The sequence below is a fragment of the Stegostoma tigrinum genome, chromosome 6, assembly GCF_030684315.1.
Source record: "Stegostoma tigrinum isolate sSteTig4 chromosome 6, sSteTig4.hap1, whole genome shotgun sequence".
NCBI lineage: Eukaryota > Metazoa > Chordata > Chondrichthyes > Orectolobiformes > Stegostomatidae > Stegostoma > Stegostoma tigrinum.
In genome coordinates this window covers 78,337,152-78,357,733 of record NC_081359.1, presented here as the reverse complement: position 1 = coordinate 78,357,733, position 20,582 = coordinate 78,337,152, and the positions used below count along the sequence as shown (strand labels likewise).

At 41.9% G+C, this 20,582-nt stretch overlaps 1 protein-coding gene across 6 annotated transcripts in view; it reads left to right on the top strand.

Annotated features, from left to right (window-relative positions):
* Window positions 1–20,582, top strand: part of lnx2a (ligand of numb-protein X 2a) — a 125,409-nt gene that overhangs the window by 32,148 nt on the left and 72,679 nt on the right. For 5 of the 6 annotated variants that reach the window (XR_009445853.1, XM_048532412.2, XM_048532411.2 and 2 more), the window contains exon 2: window positions 7,455–7,972. The exons of the other annotated variant lie outside the window; for it this stretch is intronic. Coding sequence is in view for 4 of the 5 variants with exons in the window: in XM_048532412.2 (XP_048388369.1) it covers window positions 7,572–7,972 (401 nt within the window). In the remaining variant the exon portion in view is untranslated. The remainder of the gene's footprint in view (window positions 1–7,454; window positions 7,973–20,582) is intronic. 6 annotated transcript variants of the gene reach the window in all.

The window sequence follows — 20,582 nt, the reverse complement described above, 5'->3', positions numbered from 1 at the left end:
ACCCCAAAGTAGCTAGCAGGGAGGAGAAGGTGGGTGGAGTGCAGGGCACCCCAAGGTTAGGAAGTCTGATTAAAGTGTCTGTGATTAAAACCACTGTTTAGTTTCTAAAATGTTTTAACCTTTTGTTTAATTTAATAGCGTATATAAGCACTGTCCTCTATTATTGATAGTGTCAATTTCACTACTTTATATTTGTCTTTATTTCTTGTAATATACTCACCTATTTTATTTAATAAATGCAGAGGTTCTTTTGCCCTGAAACACCTGTCTCCTGCCTTCTTATTTCACATTCCTAAATAAGTCCATTGTCAGAACCAGGGATCTAGGGGTGATTCAAACCACCTAAAAATCAGCAGATTACCGATGACAAACAAGACCCCTACTGAAGGTATTTGCCAAAAGTGTACTGGATTCTACTGTCACTCAGCCAAGAATAGTTATGTTTAAATATTACTTTGACTTGTTTTATTCTCAAAAAAATGGTTGCGAAACTTATGGCAGTACAACACTCTGCAGACTTAGCAATAATACAGTTTTATGTAGAAGATTATTCTGAGAGTCAAAACCTGACTTTAGAGCAAGCTTATGTTCTACATTGGTCACAACAGAAGGGCATTGTAATTCCTGAACATAAACAGAAATTGCTGAAAAACGTTAACTCTGATATTTTTCTTCACAGATGCTGCTAGACCTGCTGAGCTTTTTCAGCAATTTCTGTTTTTGTTCCCGATTTACAGCATCCATAGTTCTTTTGTTTTTTATTTGGCATTGTAATTCCTGCCTAATTGTTGTCTTAATATATGTTTTTAAAGTTGAAGGTGATGCATCACCTTTTAAACTGACTTGTGCATGGTCTGAGATAAATGACATGCAAGGGATTTTTTTGTCCAGTTACATCTTCTGACTTCTGATCAGACTGTGCATACATCACTTGCATGTTATAATGCCTTTGCACAGCAATATGACTCACACAATGTGGGAGTATAAATCACGATTCATCATTTGAAAACAAATATACTGCTGTGGGTGGCACAACAGCTGAGTGTATATCAACGAACAGTGTAGTGATTTTGAGAAAATAAAAATTGTATTCTTGATAATAGCAGCAGTATAGTTACAATGGAAAGACTTGCCAGGTTTCTGATTCCAATTAAGGATTTAAATGACTAAAATTCAGCAGTAAGGTTTATGAATATCAGTAAATAACTTGAGACTTAATAACCGTTTCTCTGTTCCTTTACATAGCATTGAAGGTATCAGTAGCTTTTAAAATAGAAAATCTTAATCAACACCCACAGATACCATGATAATGCTGAAGTGGAGTATCATGGGAAGAATATAAAGGAATACCAGAGCTTGAGTGATTTAACTGGTTAATCAAATGGCAGTTAATAGTTTTGTCCTACCCAGTCTATTCTTGTTAGCAAAGAGCTCAATAATCAGGCTTCACAGATACAAAGTGTTGGTTAATGGATTAGTAGGAATTTAGATAAATTTTGATGAGCACTTGAACCTCTGCAATCCATGATGGTTTATGTACATCTACAATACACTTAAGAAGGGAATTCCAGGAGTTTGACCCAACAATAGTGAAGGACTGGTGCCATAGTTCCAAGTTTGGTCAATGCATTGCTTGGAATGGAATTTTAAGGTGGTGGTACCCCCATGCATTTGTGAACTCTATGTGGTAGAGACCATGGGATTAAAAGGTGCGGTCAATGGCCTAAGTGAGTTACTGCAGTGCATGTTATAGATATATATACTACTGCTACTGCTACTGCACATCAGTAGTAAAGGAAGTGATTGTTGAGAATGGTGGATAGTGTGCCAATCAACTGGGTTGCTTTGCCCAGGCTGGGGTCAAATTTCTTGAAAGTTTATGGAGCTTCAATCATTGAGGCCAGTGGAGAATATTCCAACACAATCCTGACTTGTGCCCTACAGATAGTGTACAGGCTTTGAAGAGTTAGGAGGTGAGTGACTCAGCACAGATTTCCTAACCTCAGGCCTGCTGTTGTAGCCACAGTATTTTTTTGGTTAGCCCAGTGTGGCAGGCAATCCAATCAATGATGTTCCCTAGGATGTTGATAGCTGAGATTCAGGAATGGTAATACCACCAATGTTCTCGCTAATTTTCTTACTGGCTGCATAGACCTCTGAGCCCGTGTACAGCCGTGTCCTTAAGAAATAGGAACAGCAGTTATCCATTCAGCCTCTTGAGCCTACTCCGCCATTCAATAGGATCATGGCTGATCTGACAGTTTTCAAGTCCACCTCTTCCTGCCCTCATAACCTTTAATTCCCATACTTAGCCCTTACAATCTAACTTTCTCAGCCTTAAACATGTACAAGGCCTCTGCCTCTGCCCGTGCCCCTGCAAATGTCTATGTCAAAGGGTCGCAAAGACTCAGCCCTGTGAGAGAAGAATTCTTTTCGTCATCTCAATCTTGAATTTGCACCCTTTAATTCTGAAGCTGTCCCCACTGGTCTTAGACTCATCTATGAGAGGAAACATTTAATGTTTACTCTATTGAGCCCTTAAAGAATCCTATACATTTCAATGTGATCACCTCTCTTTCTTCTAAATTCCAGGAGTCCCAACTTTGCTCATGAGAAAATCCCTCCACACCTACTGAACCTTCTCTGAACTGCCTCCAGTGAAATAATATCTTTCTTTAATCAAGGGGACTAAACCTGCTCACAGTACTTCAGATGTGCACATTGTACAGTTACAGTAAGACTTCCCTATTCTTTTATTCCAATCCCCTTGAAATAAGGCCCAACATTCCATTATCCATATAGACTACCTGCTGCACCTGTGTTGGCTTTCTGTGTTCCCACCCCTCCCTCCTCTCATGCCCCCATCCATGCCTTTGTGTGGCAACTCTCTGCAGTTCTCTCCATTTAAATAATTTTGTTCCCTTCCAAAATGAACAACTTCATATTTTCATGCATTTGCTCCATTTGCCAACTTTTTCTCCACTTATTTAACCTATTAATATCTCCCTGTAAACTTTTTGTATCCTTCTTACAACTTGCTTTTCCATCTATTTTTGAGCTCTCTGAGAATTTAGCCACATTTTTAAGGGGCATGTATTCACTCGGACCTTTCAGTTGCTCTTTATATGTTTAGAAAAGCTCTTATTGTCAGTTTTTATATTCTGTTAGTTTGCCCTTGTAGTTTATTTTCTCTGCCTTTATTACCTTTGTAGTCTTTTTTTGCTAGATTCTGAATTTATCCCAATCTTTGGGGCTATCATGAATTTTGCCTCCTTATATGCATTTTCTTTCAATTTAATACTCTCCCGTACCACCTCGGTTTAGCCATGGTTGTATATCCCTCTCTTAGAATCTTTCCTCCTTACTGATACATTTTTGCTGAGAATCGTTAATTACTTCCTTAAATGCTTGCTAACTGTCATTCTTGCTAATCTGTTTGTTCAGTCCATTTAACAACTCTATCCTCATTTCATTGTAATTCCTTTCATTTAAGTTAAACACAGTTGTTTCTGACCTACGTGTCTCATTCTCCACTGAATATTAAATTTTATCATGTTATGATAGGGAGCTTTTAGTATGCGGTCATTTATTAAACTGCCACATCGTCCATTGCTATACCCAAGATAGCCTCCTTCCTGGTTGGATCCATGACATATTGCTCTAGGAAACTATCCATGATGCTCTCTATCAATTCATTATCATAACTACCCTTTCCAATTTGATTAACCCAATGAACATGAAGATTAAAGTCACCCATAACTATTGCTCTACTCTTTTTACATGCTCATATTGTTAATTTATATTCTTTCCTACAAAGTGACTGTTGTTTAAAGGTCTGTACTCCTATCAATGCCTTCTTTTTCTTGCCGTTTTTTTACCGCCACCCAAATGGACTTCACAGTGCCTAAGCCTCATAGATAATTTCTCACAATTGTCTTCATTTCATTTTTTTACAACCCTCCACCTTTTTCATCCCTCCTGTCTTTCTGAAAGGTCAAATACCTTTGAATGTTAAGTCCCCAGTTTTGATCCCCTTATAACCATGTTTCCATACTGTCTATGGGATCATATCCATGTGCCTCGATTTACATTGTCAGTTTGTCTACCTTATTCTGGATGGTTTCACATCTTAATACACAAAGCATTCCCCAAGCAGCAGCAGGTAGGCATAGCTACCCAGCGTATGTAAACAAATAATCAAAGATCAGTCAGCATTTTTGGCGTTAAACTAACTTTTAATGTTACGCGGATATGGCAATGTGGTCCAGGCAGGCTTTAATGGGTGGCCCATATTGTTTTTCCCCAAATGTTTTTAAAGTGGTAGGAAAGAAAGGAAGACTTCCTTTGAGGGCCACCCTTCAGGCATTTTAACCCACCCAGAACATAGTAGTTCACTTCCTTTCTCCCCAGCTATATTGCAAAATCCATCTCCTCCACCTGCAATTCCACCTCCCCAACAGCTCTAACCTGTCCCTCCCTAATATTGCTGACTCACCTTGGTCTAGGATCTTTGACTGTCTTTCCTGTCAGCCAGTTTGCAGTCCTGACCATGCCCACAACCAAGCACTGGTACTGTTGGGATGGCAAGACCTGATAGTTATTCAGTTTGGCTGGGAGATTTGGCATGTGGACTTTCTCCAAGTAAGGGTTTTTCGTCCCGCTGTCACCTTGTTAATGTCATCCACAGAGTAATGTCACTGTAGAATGGATGTGATTCTGGTTGGTTGCTTTTTGACTGCTATTTCATTAAGGAAACTGACACCGCCTCCACCCAACTCCAGCCCTATTCCCATTAAAATCAGCCCAGGATTTTACTCATCAAAAAGGCTTCACCATATTTTAGTTTCACATATGATCACTTACCTTTTAAGTGACTGCATCTCTTTCATTATAAGCTCATAGTATTATACAAGGTTTGATTTTTCAAACCATTTGAAGTTCAGGCTACACAGGAAATAAATCAACTGCTTTGGCTAGAAGTTTCTCATTCTCACAAGTTAATTGAGAAAGGCACAAATGTTTGTGAGCTATTCGTTCTTGTAATGTAAGTGAAGGTAAACTCATCCAGAGAAAGTGGTTTGGGAGTTTTTGGTGAACCATTTGAAGTTGGCGAAGACTTGTTACAACCATACAAAAGTTACAGCACAGAAAGTGGCCATTCAGCTCATTGTGTCTCTGCCAGCTGAATAAAGAAGGTGCCTGTTCCAATCCCACTTTCCAGCTCTTGGTCTGTTGCCGTGCAGGTAAGAGCACTCGGCTTCCTTTTGAATGAATTGACAGTTTCCACCTCAAGCCACCAAATTGGACCAAAAATTGCAGCGACTGCTCAGCCTCTGGCTGAAAGTGTTTTTTCCTCATGTCCCTTCTGATTCGTTGATCAATCACCTTGTATCTGTGCTCTGTAACTGAGTTCCGCTTGAGAACCCTGCAGCCCAATGGTATCAATGTGGATTTCACAAGCTTCAAAATCTCCCCTCCCCCCACTGCATCCCAAAACCCAGCCCAGCTCATCCCTGCCTTTCTAACCTGTTCTTCTTCTCACCTATCCCCTCCTCCCACCTCAAGCCGCACCCCCATTTCCAACCTACAAACCTCACCCTGCCCCCTTGACCTGTCCGTCCTCCCTGGACTGACCTATGCCCTCCCTACCTCCCCACCTATGCTCACCTCTACTGACTCCATCCCCGCCTCTTTAACTTGTCTGTCTCCTCTCCACCTGTCTTCTCTCTCCGTCTTTGATCCGCCTCTCCCCCCTCCCTATTTATTTCAGAACCCTCTCCTCTCCCCTTTTCTGATGAAGGGTCTCGACCCGAAACGTCAGCTTTTGTGCTCCTAAGATGCTGCTTGGCCTGCTGTGTTCATCTAGAGCTACACTTTGTTATCTACTATTTCCTTCCTGGTTTCTTGAACAGCCTGGGATACAATAAATCTGGCCCTGCGTGATTTATCTACCTTCAAAAGGAAGTTAGTCCCTCGAGTACTTCTCATTATGCATATCTCATCACTTGTTTCACTCTTTTTAATTAATGAAGTCTGCTTCATCCCTCTCCTTTGTGTTCTTCATTTGGAACAATACCCACATGTCTGCATCCACACACAAGGTACCAAAGACACCTCTGATGGCTCTAATCTTTCTTTAAGTCATCATTTTGCTCTAAATATACTGATAAAATGTGTTTGCCTTTTCCTTAGTTTTAATTTTTATTATCCTGTTTGCTTTCTTAATTTTCTTCTTCACTTCACACCTGTATTTTCCATACTCCTCTAAGCCTCCTTTCTAAGATTGGCATAATCTCTATTTTCTGCTTTATTTTACCCTGTATGCCTCTGGATATCCATGAGGCTCCAGATTTGACAGTACCACTCTTTTTCTTTGTAAGAACAAATCTACACTCTGCCTGTATAATCTCAATTTGAATGTCTCTCAAAGAATTGTCACTAATTTTCCTTCAAAAACCTGTACCAAGTCCACTCTATATTTATGCTTCCCGAAAACAACTGAAAAGTCGGGGAAAAACTACTTAAACCATCCACTAATGAGCTATCTACAGCTTCTGTCCGAGCTTGTGTAACCTTGATTTAAGGCTGCAATAAGTTGCAACTTCTCTCAAAGGGTAACACTTAGTTAATTGTTAATTAAATGGAAAAATTAAGCTTTATATAAAAATTACACTTCATTCACACCGAATGCAAACCAAGTGGTTACGTTAAAATTTTGAGTGAGAGGAGGGAACAACTGTGTTAGTAACCATAAACTAAGACAAATCCAAAGGCCACTTTATAATGCGTGAACGCCCAGATTTGAGATCATGAGAATGACTGTTGTACCTGGTGCAATTAAGATCATCATTGTAGAGACAAGGCTACTTTTAAGCTGGTCACCGGGAACACTAATTTGTAAGAATAATTTTCTTGACACATTGAGGATGGTGAAGGAAATGGAGTAATGATGAGAAAGGACATTGTAGAAATTATTGTCTTTGAGTAACCTACTCTGATCATAAGATTCACCGGCTTGGTCATTGGCAATCTGTTCAGGGATGATAGTACGCATTTTTGGAGCAGGTGGGACTTGAGCCCTCGTCTCCCAGTTCAGAAATTGCAACTGATCAGCATGCCAGGTTTTTGTCAAGGCAGCAAGTTGAAAATTTTACTCAAGTTTAATTAAGTTTTGTGAGATCATACATGATCGTTTTATATTTTAGGGCTTTAATCAAGTGAACAATTTCTTACAAGAAAGGTAATTTTTTGGAGCTAGGTTCCATTTATCCACAGGAGATTTGAAGTAAAATTACTTGTTCTCTTTTTGTACAGAACAATTGAACTGTCTTTCATCAAAGCATCCCTTGATCCAGTTAAACTTTGTCTTCCTCAGTTCATGAAAAATGGTAAATAATTGAACAAAATGCTTTTGCTTTGATGGAAGATGAATTTCTTGAATTTTGTTTTTACAGAACAATGAGACTCTGAAATTGCTCGGACCAGGATAGTTCGCATTTGAATATCTGACTATGAACTAATGACTGTAGATGAGTAACTGATTGACAGCAACTGTGCCAAATTGAGTTATCATGAGCACTACTAATGATGACGCTAATCCAGAGGAACAGGAATCTCCTTTAAATCCATTATGCTTTGCGTGTGGCCAACAGCACTGGACAAGAGAGAACCATCTGTATAACTACCAGCATGAAATAGATGATGACCTTGTTTGTCACATTTGTCTGCAGCCTCTATTGGAACCACTGGATACTCCCTGCGGACACACATTTTGCTACAAGTGCCTCCGTAATTTCTTGCGAGAGAAGAACTTCTGCCCATTGGACCGCAAAAGGCTTCACTTTAAACTGTGCAAAAGGTCCAGCATTCTTGTTCACAAACTTTTAGACAAACTGTTGGTCTCTTGCCCTTTTGAAAGTAACTGTCAAGAAGTGATGCAACGCTGTGATTTGGAGGCACATCTTAAACACCGGTAAGCAGTATATGAACAGTAATTTTTAAAAATTGCATATATTATCATCATATCAATATTGGTATGGGAAAATTTTTGTAACTTCTAAATACGATCATTGGAAATTCAGGCGTGTCTACTTTTGGGCACCTTACCCAATAATGTTAACCGCCTGTGCTCAGTAGGAGAAGTCTGATGAGCCCTGGATTTTAGACCTTTCAACATATCATAATGTAGATAGTGCTGATGCCGGAGTCCACACTGATTAGTGCCCCAGTTTCCAGGGAGTACTTGGATTGAATCATGTGAGATCTGGAGAAGGAGTAAGTGAGCCTTGGAGTGGGTGGTCAGGGTTTCTTAGGGATTGTAGAGAGGGATTACAAACGGGAGTACTGTTGGGGATAGGTAGGAAGATAGTAGTCCGGAGGAAGAGTTTAGGTTGAGAGTTTAGATAGGTTAAATGTAGTCCTCACAAATACTGTTATTGGGGGTTAGATAAAGAAATTGCTGGCCTAGGTACAGAAAGGACTGCCAATGCTGGAAGCTAGAATCAATAAATCTGGGAGTTGAAAAAGCACAATAGGTCAGATAGCATCCGAAGAGCAGGAAAGTCAACATTTTTGGCTGAAACCTTTCATGTCCAGTTGACTTTCCTTCTCCTTGGATGCAGTCTGACTTGTTGTGCTTTCTTAGCTCCACTTTTGTGGCCTAGGGAGGACTGTTGGGAACAAAAACAAAATGTTCTAGTGAAATGCGGTGTGTCTGCAAGCATCCTTATGATGGGCAGATGTTTGAATCAGTGAAGGAATTGATGGTAATGGGGATAAGGCAGAAAAGTGGAGTTAAGAATTGTCAAGTCATTCATGATTTCATTGAATGGCTGAGCAGACACAACAGGCCGAATAGCCTAATTCTGTTCCTACATTTATGGTCTAAAGGGTCACTGGACTTGAAATTTCAACCTTATTTTTCTGCCAGACCTGCTGAATTTCTTCAGCAACTTACTGTCCCTATTTTATATCTCCAGCATCCGCACTTCTTTCAATTTTATAGTACTGTTGGAGTGTGGTTGGGTAGGAAGATTACATGCCTTGGGAGTGCTGTTGGCGTGTTATGGAGGGTGCTATTGGATAGAAATGGTGCAGAATTCAGGAAGAAAGTTGGGCCAGGGAACTATGTTGGGAAGTGCAGCCTAGGAGGTCAGGAATGGGGCATGGTTGTACTAGAGTGTGAAGTTAAAGATATTTGGATTGGGAGCGCTGATACTGATTGCCTTAAGGCAAACCGAGGTTGCAGAAGGGCCAGAAGCTGGCTTTAATTTCTCTTACTTCCATTTGTAAATAGACTAATGTCTGCTTCATCATGGTATCCCAACTGTGCCGAAGGAGGCCATTTGTCCCATTGAGTCCACACTTACCCTCTGAGGAGCATCAGACCCAGATCCAGACCCCTACCATATCCCTGTTAACTCCACTACCAGGGCTAAATTACCTAACCTGTACATCTTTGGACTGTGGGCGGAAACCAGAGCACCTGGCAGAAACCCACGCAGACCCAGGAAGAACCAGCAAACTGCACACAGACAGTCACCCAAGGCTGGAATCAAACCCAGTCCCTGATGCTGTGAAGCAGCAGTGCTAGCCACTGTGCTACTATGCCACAATATATAGGTAAAGGTCATCTCTTTAACAAAGTACCATCTGACATAAAGGCTTTCCTTTACCAAGATGAAATCTGGCATGACTTTAAACAGAAATGGCTAAATGCTTGTTTGATATTTTTGGTTGATATTTTTAGGCATGTGGCAACAGAAGAGTATGGTGGATGTAATTTTAAACAGTAATTTTATTCAATATATAATTTAGTAGTGTTATCCATGATTAATTTTCCTACAAACTTAATTAAAATAGCTAATTCCGCCTAAAGAAAAATATTGATCAATTTTGTGTGTAATTAAATTGTGTTAATCTCATTAACCATGCTCTTCCTTTTTGGTGAAATTTGTTAACTACAAATAACTGACTATAATACAGTAAAAATTCAAAACATTAACAAGTTAGAGATGCTTTGTGTCACTGATCTAGAATACTATACAATGCAAAGCAAAAACCAATGCATTAGAATTCAAGGTCCTGATTTTTTTTTAATTTGAAGTTAGTTAATGAAGGTATATATATTGTAAAAATTTAAATTGATATATTTTCACTATATTTGCAGACATGCTGTACTGTAAGGAAGAGTCCTTGTGGCCCAGTGGTAACATCTGTACCTCAAGTCAGAAACTCCAGGTTTGAGTCCTCTGAAAGGACTTGTTGCCCTTAGAAGTTGCATATATAATTTAGCCAAGCAGATTGATTTTCAATCTTTAACATTTCTTATGATATCCACAATGACAGGCTGTATCAGTGGGATCTTGCAGAAAGCAATGGCAAACCTCTGAAATACTTTACCCATTGCATAGATCAATCCAATGAAAGAATAGGTCCAGCCTTGGAAATAAGCACAGAAGAAAAGACAGACAGATTCTGCTTTAAGATGATTTCTATTCTATATTTTTCAGGTTAGGAATGTTTGCACTGCAACATCATTATTGCTGATAAAGCCTAAATACTAATAAACCTGAATAGTGCTTGTTCGAATTGTGAAAAAATGACAATGAAGTAGTGTCTTGTATTTAGAGGCACAGTTGATCTAAAGGAATCCTGACCACTTTAATCCGTAGTCTATTCACCATAAACTAGTACTGCAGCACGTATCTCTTTACATAATAGATCACAATATTTGAGGCTACTAATTATTTAAGATTCCACTGTACAATGTACTTACTAATATGCCCCGGTTATTATGTTAGTCCAAGGTCTGGCGATGATGATCAATACATTTTTAAGCATCAGTTTGAAACTCTAGGATCATGCCTAGAGGAGAACAAATGATAATTTGGATTTTGATTCGCTGAGTATGTACACAACTAATGTTGTTGGTTTATACTTCATTTTGATTTTGAAATTGATCATGTGATTGGTTTATTTGTATGAATCATGGCAAGGCACTAATGGTAACTACTGGTAACTTCTGAAAAATTTAAATCGTGACTGTATAAAGAAGCTAATCTATTTAAATCAAATCAAGCAATCTGCTAGATCATAAACAAAATTTGTCGTTTTATGGCATGATTATATCTAATGTAGAACCATGTGGATATTCAAATACTTTAGTAAATGTGTTAGAAACAGTGAACCATATTAAGACAACCTATTGTATACTGCTGGAATGATCCTTTTCTTCATCCATAGTTCACCAACTACTTCCACTGAAGAGAAACAACTTGACATGATCAATTTAGATACTTGTTAGCTGCCAGGTTTTGTGGTTTAACAATGAGGCAATTAATGGCTGCTTTCTACTGTGTGACATCTGCTTTGTTAACATTTTTCGTTATTTTAACAAAGAACAGATTTTACATAATTCAATGAACATTAAGCATATATGTTATATGGCCTTGTTGACACAACAATTTAGCTGAATGTTGTCAAATACTATTTTGTAGTCTAAAGACAAAGTACTATTTAAAAAAAACAATCTATCCTTTTGCTAAACTAAGTTATTGACAAATAGTTTTTCCAGCATTATATTTGTTACAGCTCCAGATAAGATGACCAAATTAAGTGATGATATGGTAATGGACAAGTAACCTTTCATGTCCAGTGTAAAGAAGTTTAACTTTGAGATCCCAAGTGCTGATTAAGAGAATAAAGCTGCAGGATTCCATGACTTTGAACAAATAACTAAACCTTATTACACAAGTTTGGGATAGTAAAACAACTTACAATGAATGAACAAGTTTTACTTTAACATCTGTGATTTACATTAGGTGAATATGAGTTAATAAATAACATTGCTTTGAACACCTCCCAGTGTATGTGGAATACCAAATGTGTTTAGGATTTCTCAGCAACCCACCAAGACAGTACTAACACTGGGTCACCAATAAAACTTTGTCTCATTCCTAAGGGATTCTAATTCAGCACTTTAGAGGATCTAACTTTGAAACTCCCTTAGATGCTACACTGTTACAAAATTCCTCGATGACTGATGACATATTTCCCTAAGATTGCGATGCTTTGGACTCCTGAGGCTATATTCTACACTCTACTCAAGGACTTAACTGCAGGCCTTCCGCAGACAGTATCATTATCTTCATGAAGCTGCCACTGAACCTGGCTCCCATATTTCCCAGCTGCACCAAGCAAACACTGCCATGGATAATGGGAACTGCAGATGCTGGAGAATTCCAAGATAATCAAATGTGAGGCTGGATGAACACAGCAGGCCAAGCAGCATCTCAGGAGCACAAAAGCTGACGTTTTGGGCCTAGACCCTTCATCAGAGAGGGGGATGGGGAGAGGGAACTGGAATAAATAGGGAGAGAGGGGGAGGCGGACCGAAGATGGAGAGAAAAGAAGATAGGTGGAGAGAGTATAGGTGGGGAGGTAGGGAGGGGATAGGTCAGTCCAGGGAAGACGGACAGGTCAAGGAGGTGGGATGAGGTTAGTAGGTAGATGGGGGTGCGGCTTGGGGTGGGAGGAAGGGATGGGTGAGAGAAAGAACCGGTTAGGGAGGCAGAGACAGGTTGGACTGGTTTTGGGATGCAGTGGGTGGGGGGGGAAGAGCTGGGCTGGTTGTGTGGTGTAGTGGGGGGAGGGGACGAACTGGGCTGGTTTAGGGATGCAGTAGGGGAAGGGGAGATTTTGAAGCTGGTGAAGTCCACATTGATACCATTAGGCTGCAGGGTTCCCAGGCGGAATATGAGTTGCTGTTCCTGCAACCTTCGGGTGGCATCATTGTGGCACTGCAGGAGGCCCATGATGGACATGTCATCTAGAGAATGGGAGGGGGAGTGGAAATGGTTTGCGACTGGGAGGTGCAGTTGTTTGTTGCGAACTGAGCGGAGGTATTCTGCAAAGCGGTCTCCAAGCCTCCGCTTGGTTTCCCCAATGTAGAGGATGCCACACCGGGTACAGTGGATGCAGTATACCACATTGGCAGATGTGCAGGTGAACCTCTGCTTAATGTGGAATGTCATCTTGGGCCCTGGGATAGGGGTGAGGGAGGAGGTGTGGGGGCAAGTGTAGCATTTCCTGCGGTTGCAGGGGAAGGTGCCTGGTGTGGTGGGGTTGGAGGGCAGTGTGGAGCGAACAAGGGAGTCACGGAGAGAGTGGTCTCTCCGGAAAGCAGACAGGGGTGGGGATGGAAAAATGTCTTGGGTGGTGGGGTCGGATTGTAAATGGCGGAAGTGTCGGAGGATGATGCGTTGTATCCGGAGGTTGGTAGGGTGGTGTGTGAGAACGAGGGGGATCCTCTTTGGGCGGTTGTGGCGGGGCGGGGTGTGTTGGATGTATTGCGGGAAATACGGGAGACGCGGTCAAGGGCGTTCTCGATCACTGTGGGGGGAAAGTTGCGGTCCTTGAAGAACTTGGACATCTGGGATGTGCGGGAGTGGAATGTCTTGTTGTGGGAGCAGATGCGGCGGAGACGGAGGAATTGGGAATAGGGGATGGAATTTTTGCAGGAGGGTGGGTGGGAGGAGGTGTATTCTAGGTAGCTGTGGGAGTCGATGGGCTTGAAATGGACATCAGTTACAAGCTGGTTGCCTGAGATGGAGACTGAGAGGTCCAGGAAGGTGAGGGATGTGCTGGAGATGGCCCAGGTGAACTGAAGGTTAGGGTGGAAGGTGTTGGTGAAGTGGATGAACTGTTCGAGCTCCTCTGGGGAGCAAGAGGCGGCGCCGATACAGTCATCAATGTACCGGAGGAAGAGGTGGGGTTTGGGGCCTGTGTAGGTGCGGAAGAGGGACTGTTCCACGTAACCTACAAAGAGGCAGACAAAGCTGGGGCCCATGCGGGTGCCCATGGCCACCCCCTTAGTCTGTAGGAAGTGGGAGGAGTCAAAAGAGAAGTTGTTGAGGGTGAGGACGAGTTCAGCTAGGCGGATGAGGGTGTCGGTGGAGGGGGACTGGTTGGGCCTGCGGGACAGGAAGAAGCGGAGGGCCTTGAGGCCATCTGCATGCGGAATGCACGTGTATAGGGACTGGACGTCCATGGTGAAGATGAGGTGTTGGGGGCCAGGGAATTGGAAGTCCTGGAGGAGGTGGAGGGCGTGGGTGGTGTCACGGACGTAGGTGGGGAGTTCCTGGACCAAAGGAGAGAAAATGGAGTCCAGATAGGTGGAGATGAGTTCGGTGGGGCAGGAGCAGGCTGAGACGATGGGTCGACCAGGGCAGGCAGGTTTGTGGATTTTGGGAAGGAGATAGAAACGGGCCATGCGGGGTTGGGGAACAATGAGGTTGGAGGCTGTGGGTGGGAGGTCCCCTGAGGTGATGAGGTCATGAATGGTGTTGGAGATGATGGTTTGGTGCTCGGGTGTGGGGTCATGATGGAGGGGGCGGTAGGAGGTGGTGTCGGAGAGTTGGCGTCTGGCCTCGGCGATGTAGAGGTCAGTGCGCCATACTACCACTGCGCCACCCTTGTCTGCGGGTTTGATGGTGAGGTTGGGGTTGGAGCGGAGGGCTGCCGGTTCTGCGGGGGAGAGGTTGGAGTGGGTGAGAGGGGTGGAGAGGTTGAGGTGGTTAATGTCTCAACGGCAGTTGGAGATGAAGAGGTCGAGGGAGGGTAGGAGGCCTGGGGGTGGTGCCCAGGAGGAGGACTTGTGTTGGAAGCGGGTGAAGAGGTCAGTGGACGGAGGGTTAGGCTCCCGGTTGAAGAAGTAGGCATGGAGGCGAAGATGGCGGAAAAACTGCTCCATGTCCAACCGTGACTGGTATTCATTGATGTGTGGTTGTAGGGGGACAAAGGTGAGCCCCTTACTAAGGACTGACCGTTTGTCCTCAGTCAGTGGAAGTTCGTTGATGTGTGGTTGTAGGGGGACAAAGGTGAGCCCCTTACTAAGGACTAACCACTGCCATGGACTTGCTTTACAAGACTGTCAGCTGCACTGAACTATCAATGATTCCCAAAATTTCGTCTGACCCCCAGTTCTCTCCAATACAGAGCCAGTGGCATTTTGTAGCTATCTCAACTCCTCAGGATTTCGTCTGAGCCCTGAATGCTTAGAAAATGATAACAATACCCTTTCTGCTTCCTTATAACTATTCCTGCTGTTTCTAACTAGCTGTTTGATCAGTAGTCTGAAAGTAGCAGCCTTCTGCTGCAGCTGTTTCTGACCACCCATGGAATCACCGCCTCTGACTCCTGCTCCAACACTAAAATTTGACTTTTGACCTGTTCACTGATCCCTGACTTGAACTGGGTAGTTTTTCTCACTGAATTGGCTCATTGAATTTTTATTTATGTGCAGGTGAGCACGAAGTTCTTTCCCTTGCTGGAACGTTCCCATGACACATTTTAATAAACACCAAGTGTTTATTAAATGTTTTACATAAAGTTTCTCAACCAGCTCAAAATGTACACTGCCATGCTGGCAGAAGAGTGCAGGGAATAGGCCTCAGCTGAAGGGAACGTTATATCAGTGGCCACCTAGTAAAAAAATCCTCCAAGTAGTCACTCCCAGTTGCATATAAAACAAGATCTTAATGAAGGGTTGAGAAAAAGTAAAGGCTCACAACCTTAAAAAAAGTCTGTACTTTGCTATGCAATTTCTGGATTCTACTCTGAAGCCAGGATCAAAAGAATAAGAGCCCAACTCCCTGGCTCCATCTCTACCACCACATTACAGCATACCTCTGAGGAAATACAATCAGAAATCTCAGAGGATGCACCATTAAAGGGCTTTAGTCCCCATCTTCGACCAACATAGTCATTCACCTCAACGGATAATGTATCTAGAGCCCACCTAGAGAGCACATTCTGATGAGCACAACTCTGATGTATGTAGTTGGAAGAGGAAGAATTGGCTGAGGTCTCTGGCATTTGGAGGACTGCTGGAAATTAATAAAGGTGTTGAGACCGTGGACTTGACCATTAATGGCAGACTTGAGCAAAGGCCAAAGAAGGCTGCTCAGGTATTAACTCCAGTATACGAGGATATGGAAGCCTCCACATAATGAGTTACAAGTACCATGGAGAGCCAGGTTTGATAGAAGTATCAACATCTGCATGAGGTCCTTTACTTCATTATTCATGCCATGGATGCATTCATTTGTTGGCTAGGTGAGAGAGGACCAAAGGACCTTGAGCGTTTTTTCAATGATGATCACCCTAGATGCTCACATACGCATTACATGCAGCAATGCATAGACCACTGAGGCTGTCTTTCACTAATGTCCTCTGGGTAGGTGAGAGAGGGCCACGGGTCCTTGTGGTTTAGTACCGTTCTGCTGTTACTGTTGTCTCATGCATCTCTTCAACCTTCTCTATTCTAAGAAAATCAAAATCAGCCTACCTGCTCTTTCTTCAAAGCTGAAATCTCTAAACCAGACAACATTCTTGTGATTCTCCTCTACGACCTCCCTAGTACAAACACATCCTTCCTTTAGTGTGGTGACCAGATCTGCATACCGTACTCCATCTGTTGCCTAACTAATGTTACATGCAAGCCCAATATAACTTCCTCCCTCTTGTCATCAATGCCTTAACTAATAAAGGTAATTATTCCAAATGCCTTCTTAACCACTTATTGACCTGTCCTGTTGCATTCAAGCATGGACATTCCTGTTAACGTCCTTCTGATTCTCTGTACATCTTGGGATCTAGCCATTTATCATGTACTCCCCTGCCTTGTTTGTCTTTCCAAAATGCATCACGTCATGCTTTTTAAGATTAAATTCCATTTGCCACAGTTTTCCCACCTGACTGGTCCATCTGTTTTGTTGTATGGTCTAACATTTTCCTCCATGCTGTTTACCACAATGCCAATTTTCATGTCATCTGTGAACATACTGATCAAATCTCCTAATTCACATCTTTATCAATAATATACACTACAAGCAGCTAAGTACTCAACTCCAAACCCTGCTGTATGCCACTGGACACAGGCTTTCAATCACAAAACAACTTTCAGTCATCTCTACATTTTAAAGTGGATTTAAGAGGACCAGCATCAAGCTGAACACTGCATGTGTTTTTTTTTCAGAAATAATAGCCATTGTTTGTTGATAAATGCAGAACATTGTCTATGCTAGAGAAAGGAGACATTACTGCATATATTGCATTGCTGGCTACTACAGGCAGGGTGAATGTACATAAAAATGGGGAAATCTTTAGAAGTGTTTTTTTTCATTTTCACACTAGTGGTTTTACCTCCTTGATCAGGATGACTTGCAAGAATTTGTCAAAAGCCTTACTAAAGTTCACGTAAATTAGATTCACTACACCACACTCATCTACGTACCTAGTCACTTTCCTGGAAAATTTAAACAAATCTGTCAGGCATAATCTTCCCCCTGACAAAGCCATGCCTATCATTATATCTAATGACAGTCATTATGCCAGTTTGCACACTACAACACCTATGAAAGGCAATGAAATAATTGAGCAGATAACCTACTTACTGCCATTGTTTGAGGGATGTGTGTTGCCCACACCAGGAGAACAGTTCCTTTGTGAATTTAAATTAAATTGAGAATCTTCATGGGCCTGAATTTTCACAGCACCAAGCCACTGCCCCAATCTGGAAATTCCACCCCCATATCTGGCATCCAGCATTTTCTTTGGAGGGAGAGCAAGGGATTGGGGGTGTTATTTCACAAATGCACTGTTCACAGAGGCACTGGCACATTCAAAGTGCAGCTGCCTTTGCTTCACTTTGCAGTCACCCATTTGGCCACTTACCTTAAATCTATGCCCCCTGGTCATTGATCCTTCCATCGAGGGGAAAAGTTTCTTACGGTCTGTCCTATGTATGCCACTGATGCAAATGTCATGATAAGGTAACATAACTCCTCATGTATTTTGCGGATGTCAGTGGTCATGTTCTGAGCAAACTGTCCAAGGCTACTGAGTAAGCCTTGTACTCTTTGAAGGGTATCATGCTTCTCTTGTATCCACTCAGTAATGATTGCTGATACTCCAAATTCTGCACTCCTTAAGAAAGCATCAAAGTGACTTTCCACCCTTCTCCAAGGGGGATGTATATATGTATCTCCAACTCAAACCACTCCTGCAATCTCCTGTGGTGCCCTTCATCACGTGCCACTGACTGCGTGTGCTGGATCCCTCTGTTACACTGGCATTTTTTAAAAAATACATTCATGGTATGTAGTAACACTGGTTAAACCAGCATTTGTTGCCCATCCACATTTTGTCCATTAGAAGATATTGATAAATTATTTTCGAGAACCACTACAGTCCTTGAGGTGTAGGGTCACACACAGCACTGTTAGGAGGGGTGTTCAAGGATTTTGACCTAGGAACTGCAATGTTGTCATGATAGTGTGTTGCTTTGAAGGAGATTTTGTAGGTAGATGTGTTTCCGTATAACTGCTGTCCTCGTCTTCTAGGTGTTAGAGGTCGCTGGTTTGGAAAGTGCTGTATGAGGAGCCTTGGTGAGTTGTTGCAGTGTTATTGATGGTACACACTGCTACCAAAGTCTGTTAGTAGTGGAGGGGGTGCTTAGTAGAAATACTAACAAGAAGCAATGAAGGAAAAATATGTTCAATTTGGATGCTGTGAGACTTTTAGGGGGTTTTGTTGGGGGTGTATCTACAAAGTTGCTGCTGCTATTTTAATGGATGTAGGTTGCAAGTGTTGGTGATGCTGTCCAAGTGATCTTGGTAAGTTGTTGCAGTGATTTTTGTAAGAATGGATTATTGAGATAATATTGAAATCGTTTAAAACTATAAATAGACATGACTGCAGAGCTTCACATGTTACTCGACGTCAGTGACTGGCCAAGTTCTTGTATTTTTAGCTGTTTTATTCATGCCTTGTGAATTTACTGTTTAGTGTTTTGCCATGTGAATATAGTGTGGAGGATTATTTACGAATGAAGAGGGTGCTGCTGGTTTCTATAATTTCTTTTGCAAGAACCCTTTACTTACAACTAAAGATGTATACAGGACTTTCACAAAGTTAGTGCTCTGCATCTACCCAAATAATTGCACTAATCTTGTGACTCTGACATCAACATTACATCATCATGTGTGTTTCTGATGTTAGCTCACTATTCTACCACACACAGGCACATGGACAGACAAAGACAGGCTCACACACACATAGACACGGACCTTGCAAACTATCAGACTTCACAGGATTCACTCCAGGCATCTTTACCAATCAGCATGTTGACATTTAAAAGCTTGAGGATACATTTGCCAGTGTGAACATTCTTCTCTTAGGTGACTATAGGTTCGGTATAGTCTCCTTCTTGATTTGAATAATAAGCCAGTGTTTCTACTGGCCTTCTGCTTAAGGATATTAAGGCACTAGGTTCAAAGTTGTAATACTATGTGAAGTCTGTTATTTTGCAAGGCCCATGTCTGTGTGTGCGTGGTAGTATAGTGAGCTAATATCAGAAGCACACATGATAATATGATCTCAGCTGGATGAAATCTTTCTGGGATTATATCTTCCTTATGTTGGTCCCTGACTCTCTACCCAGGCATTCACATTATGTGCTCTGTGCTTGCAGTTGAGGTTACAGACCTGATTGTCTCTGTCTCTGCTGGACCTTACCATCCTTTGGCTATTTTTTGTAGCAGTACATTTTAGTATGTGTGAGACGAATGGAACCTGTGGCCTCTATCACCGATCTACCACCAACTGTAACAGTGATAATTTGCTCTGCAGTGGTGAGGATCAAGAACTCAAGTGAAATCACAATTTTCATATTTGCTCAATAAAGTTTAATTGTTTGTGACCCTCTTTCACCTTGTTCATTTGCTTAAGGACAGCAATATGAACTGGCAGCATGAACAAAGTCATATTTGTTTGCAAAACTTTAGAATTTCTCCTTTGCAATTTGTGGCCTGTTGCAGACACTTCAGCATCATAGAGTCATTGAATCTACAACACAGAAAAAGGCCCTTTAGCCCATCGCATTCACGCTGGTTAAAAAGACAACCACCGAGCTGTTCTAATCCCATTTTCCGGCACTTGACCTGTAGCCCTGTATGCCTTGGCATGGCTAGTGTATAACTAAATACTTCTTAAATGTTATTAGGGGTTTTGCCTCTACCACCTTTACAGGCAGTATGTTCCAGGTTCTCACCGCCCTCTGGGTGAAGAAAAAATTTTTTTCCTCGTGTCTCCCCTAAACTTCTTGCCCCTTACCTTAAATTTATGCTCCCTGGTCATTGATCCTTCCATTAAGAGTAAAAGTTTCTTCCTGTCTATCCTATCTATGCCCCACATAATTTTAAACATCCCAATCATGTCCTCTCTCAGTCTTTTCTGCTGTAAGGAAAACAACCTAAGTCTGTCCAATCTCTCATAACTGAAACTCTCCAGCCTAGGGAACACCCCGGTGAGTCTCCTCTGCACCGTCTTCCATACTGTGGATTCAAGAAGTGCAAACATTACTCTCATTGTGGCTTAACCAACGTTTTATACAATTCTCTGCTGTTAATTCGATGCCTCTTCTAGTAAAGGCAAGTATACCACATGCCTTCTTAACTACTTTATGCATCTGTCCTGATACTTTGAGACTGATGTACATGCACACCAAGATCCCTCTGACC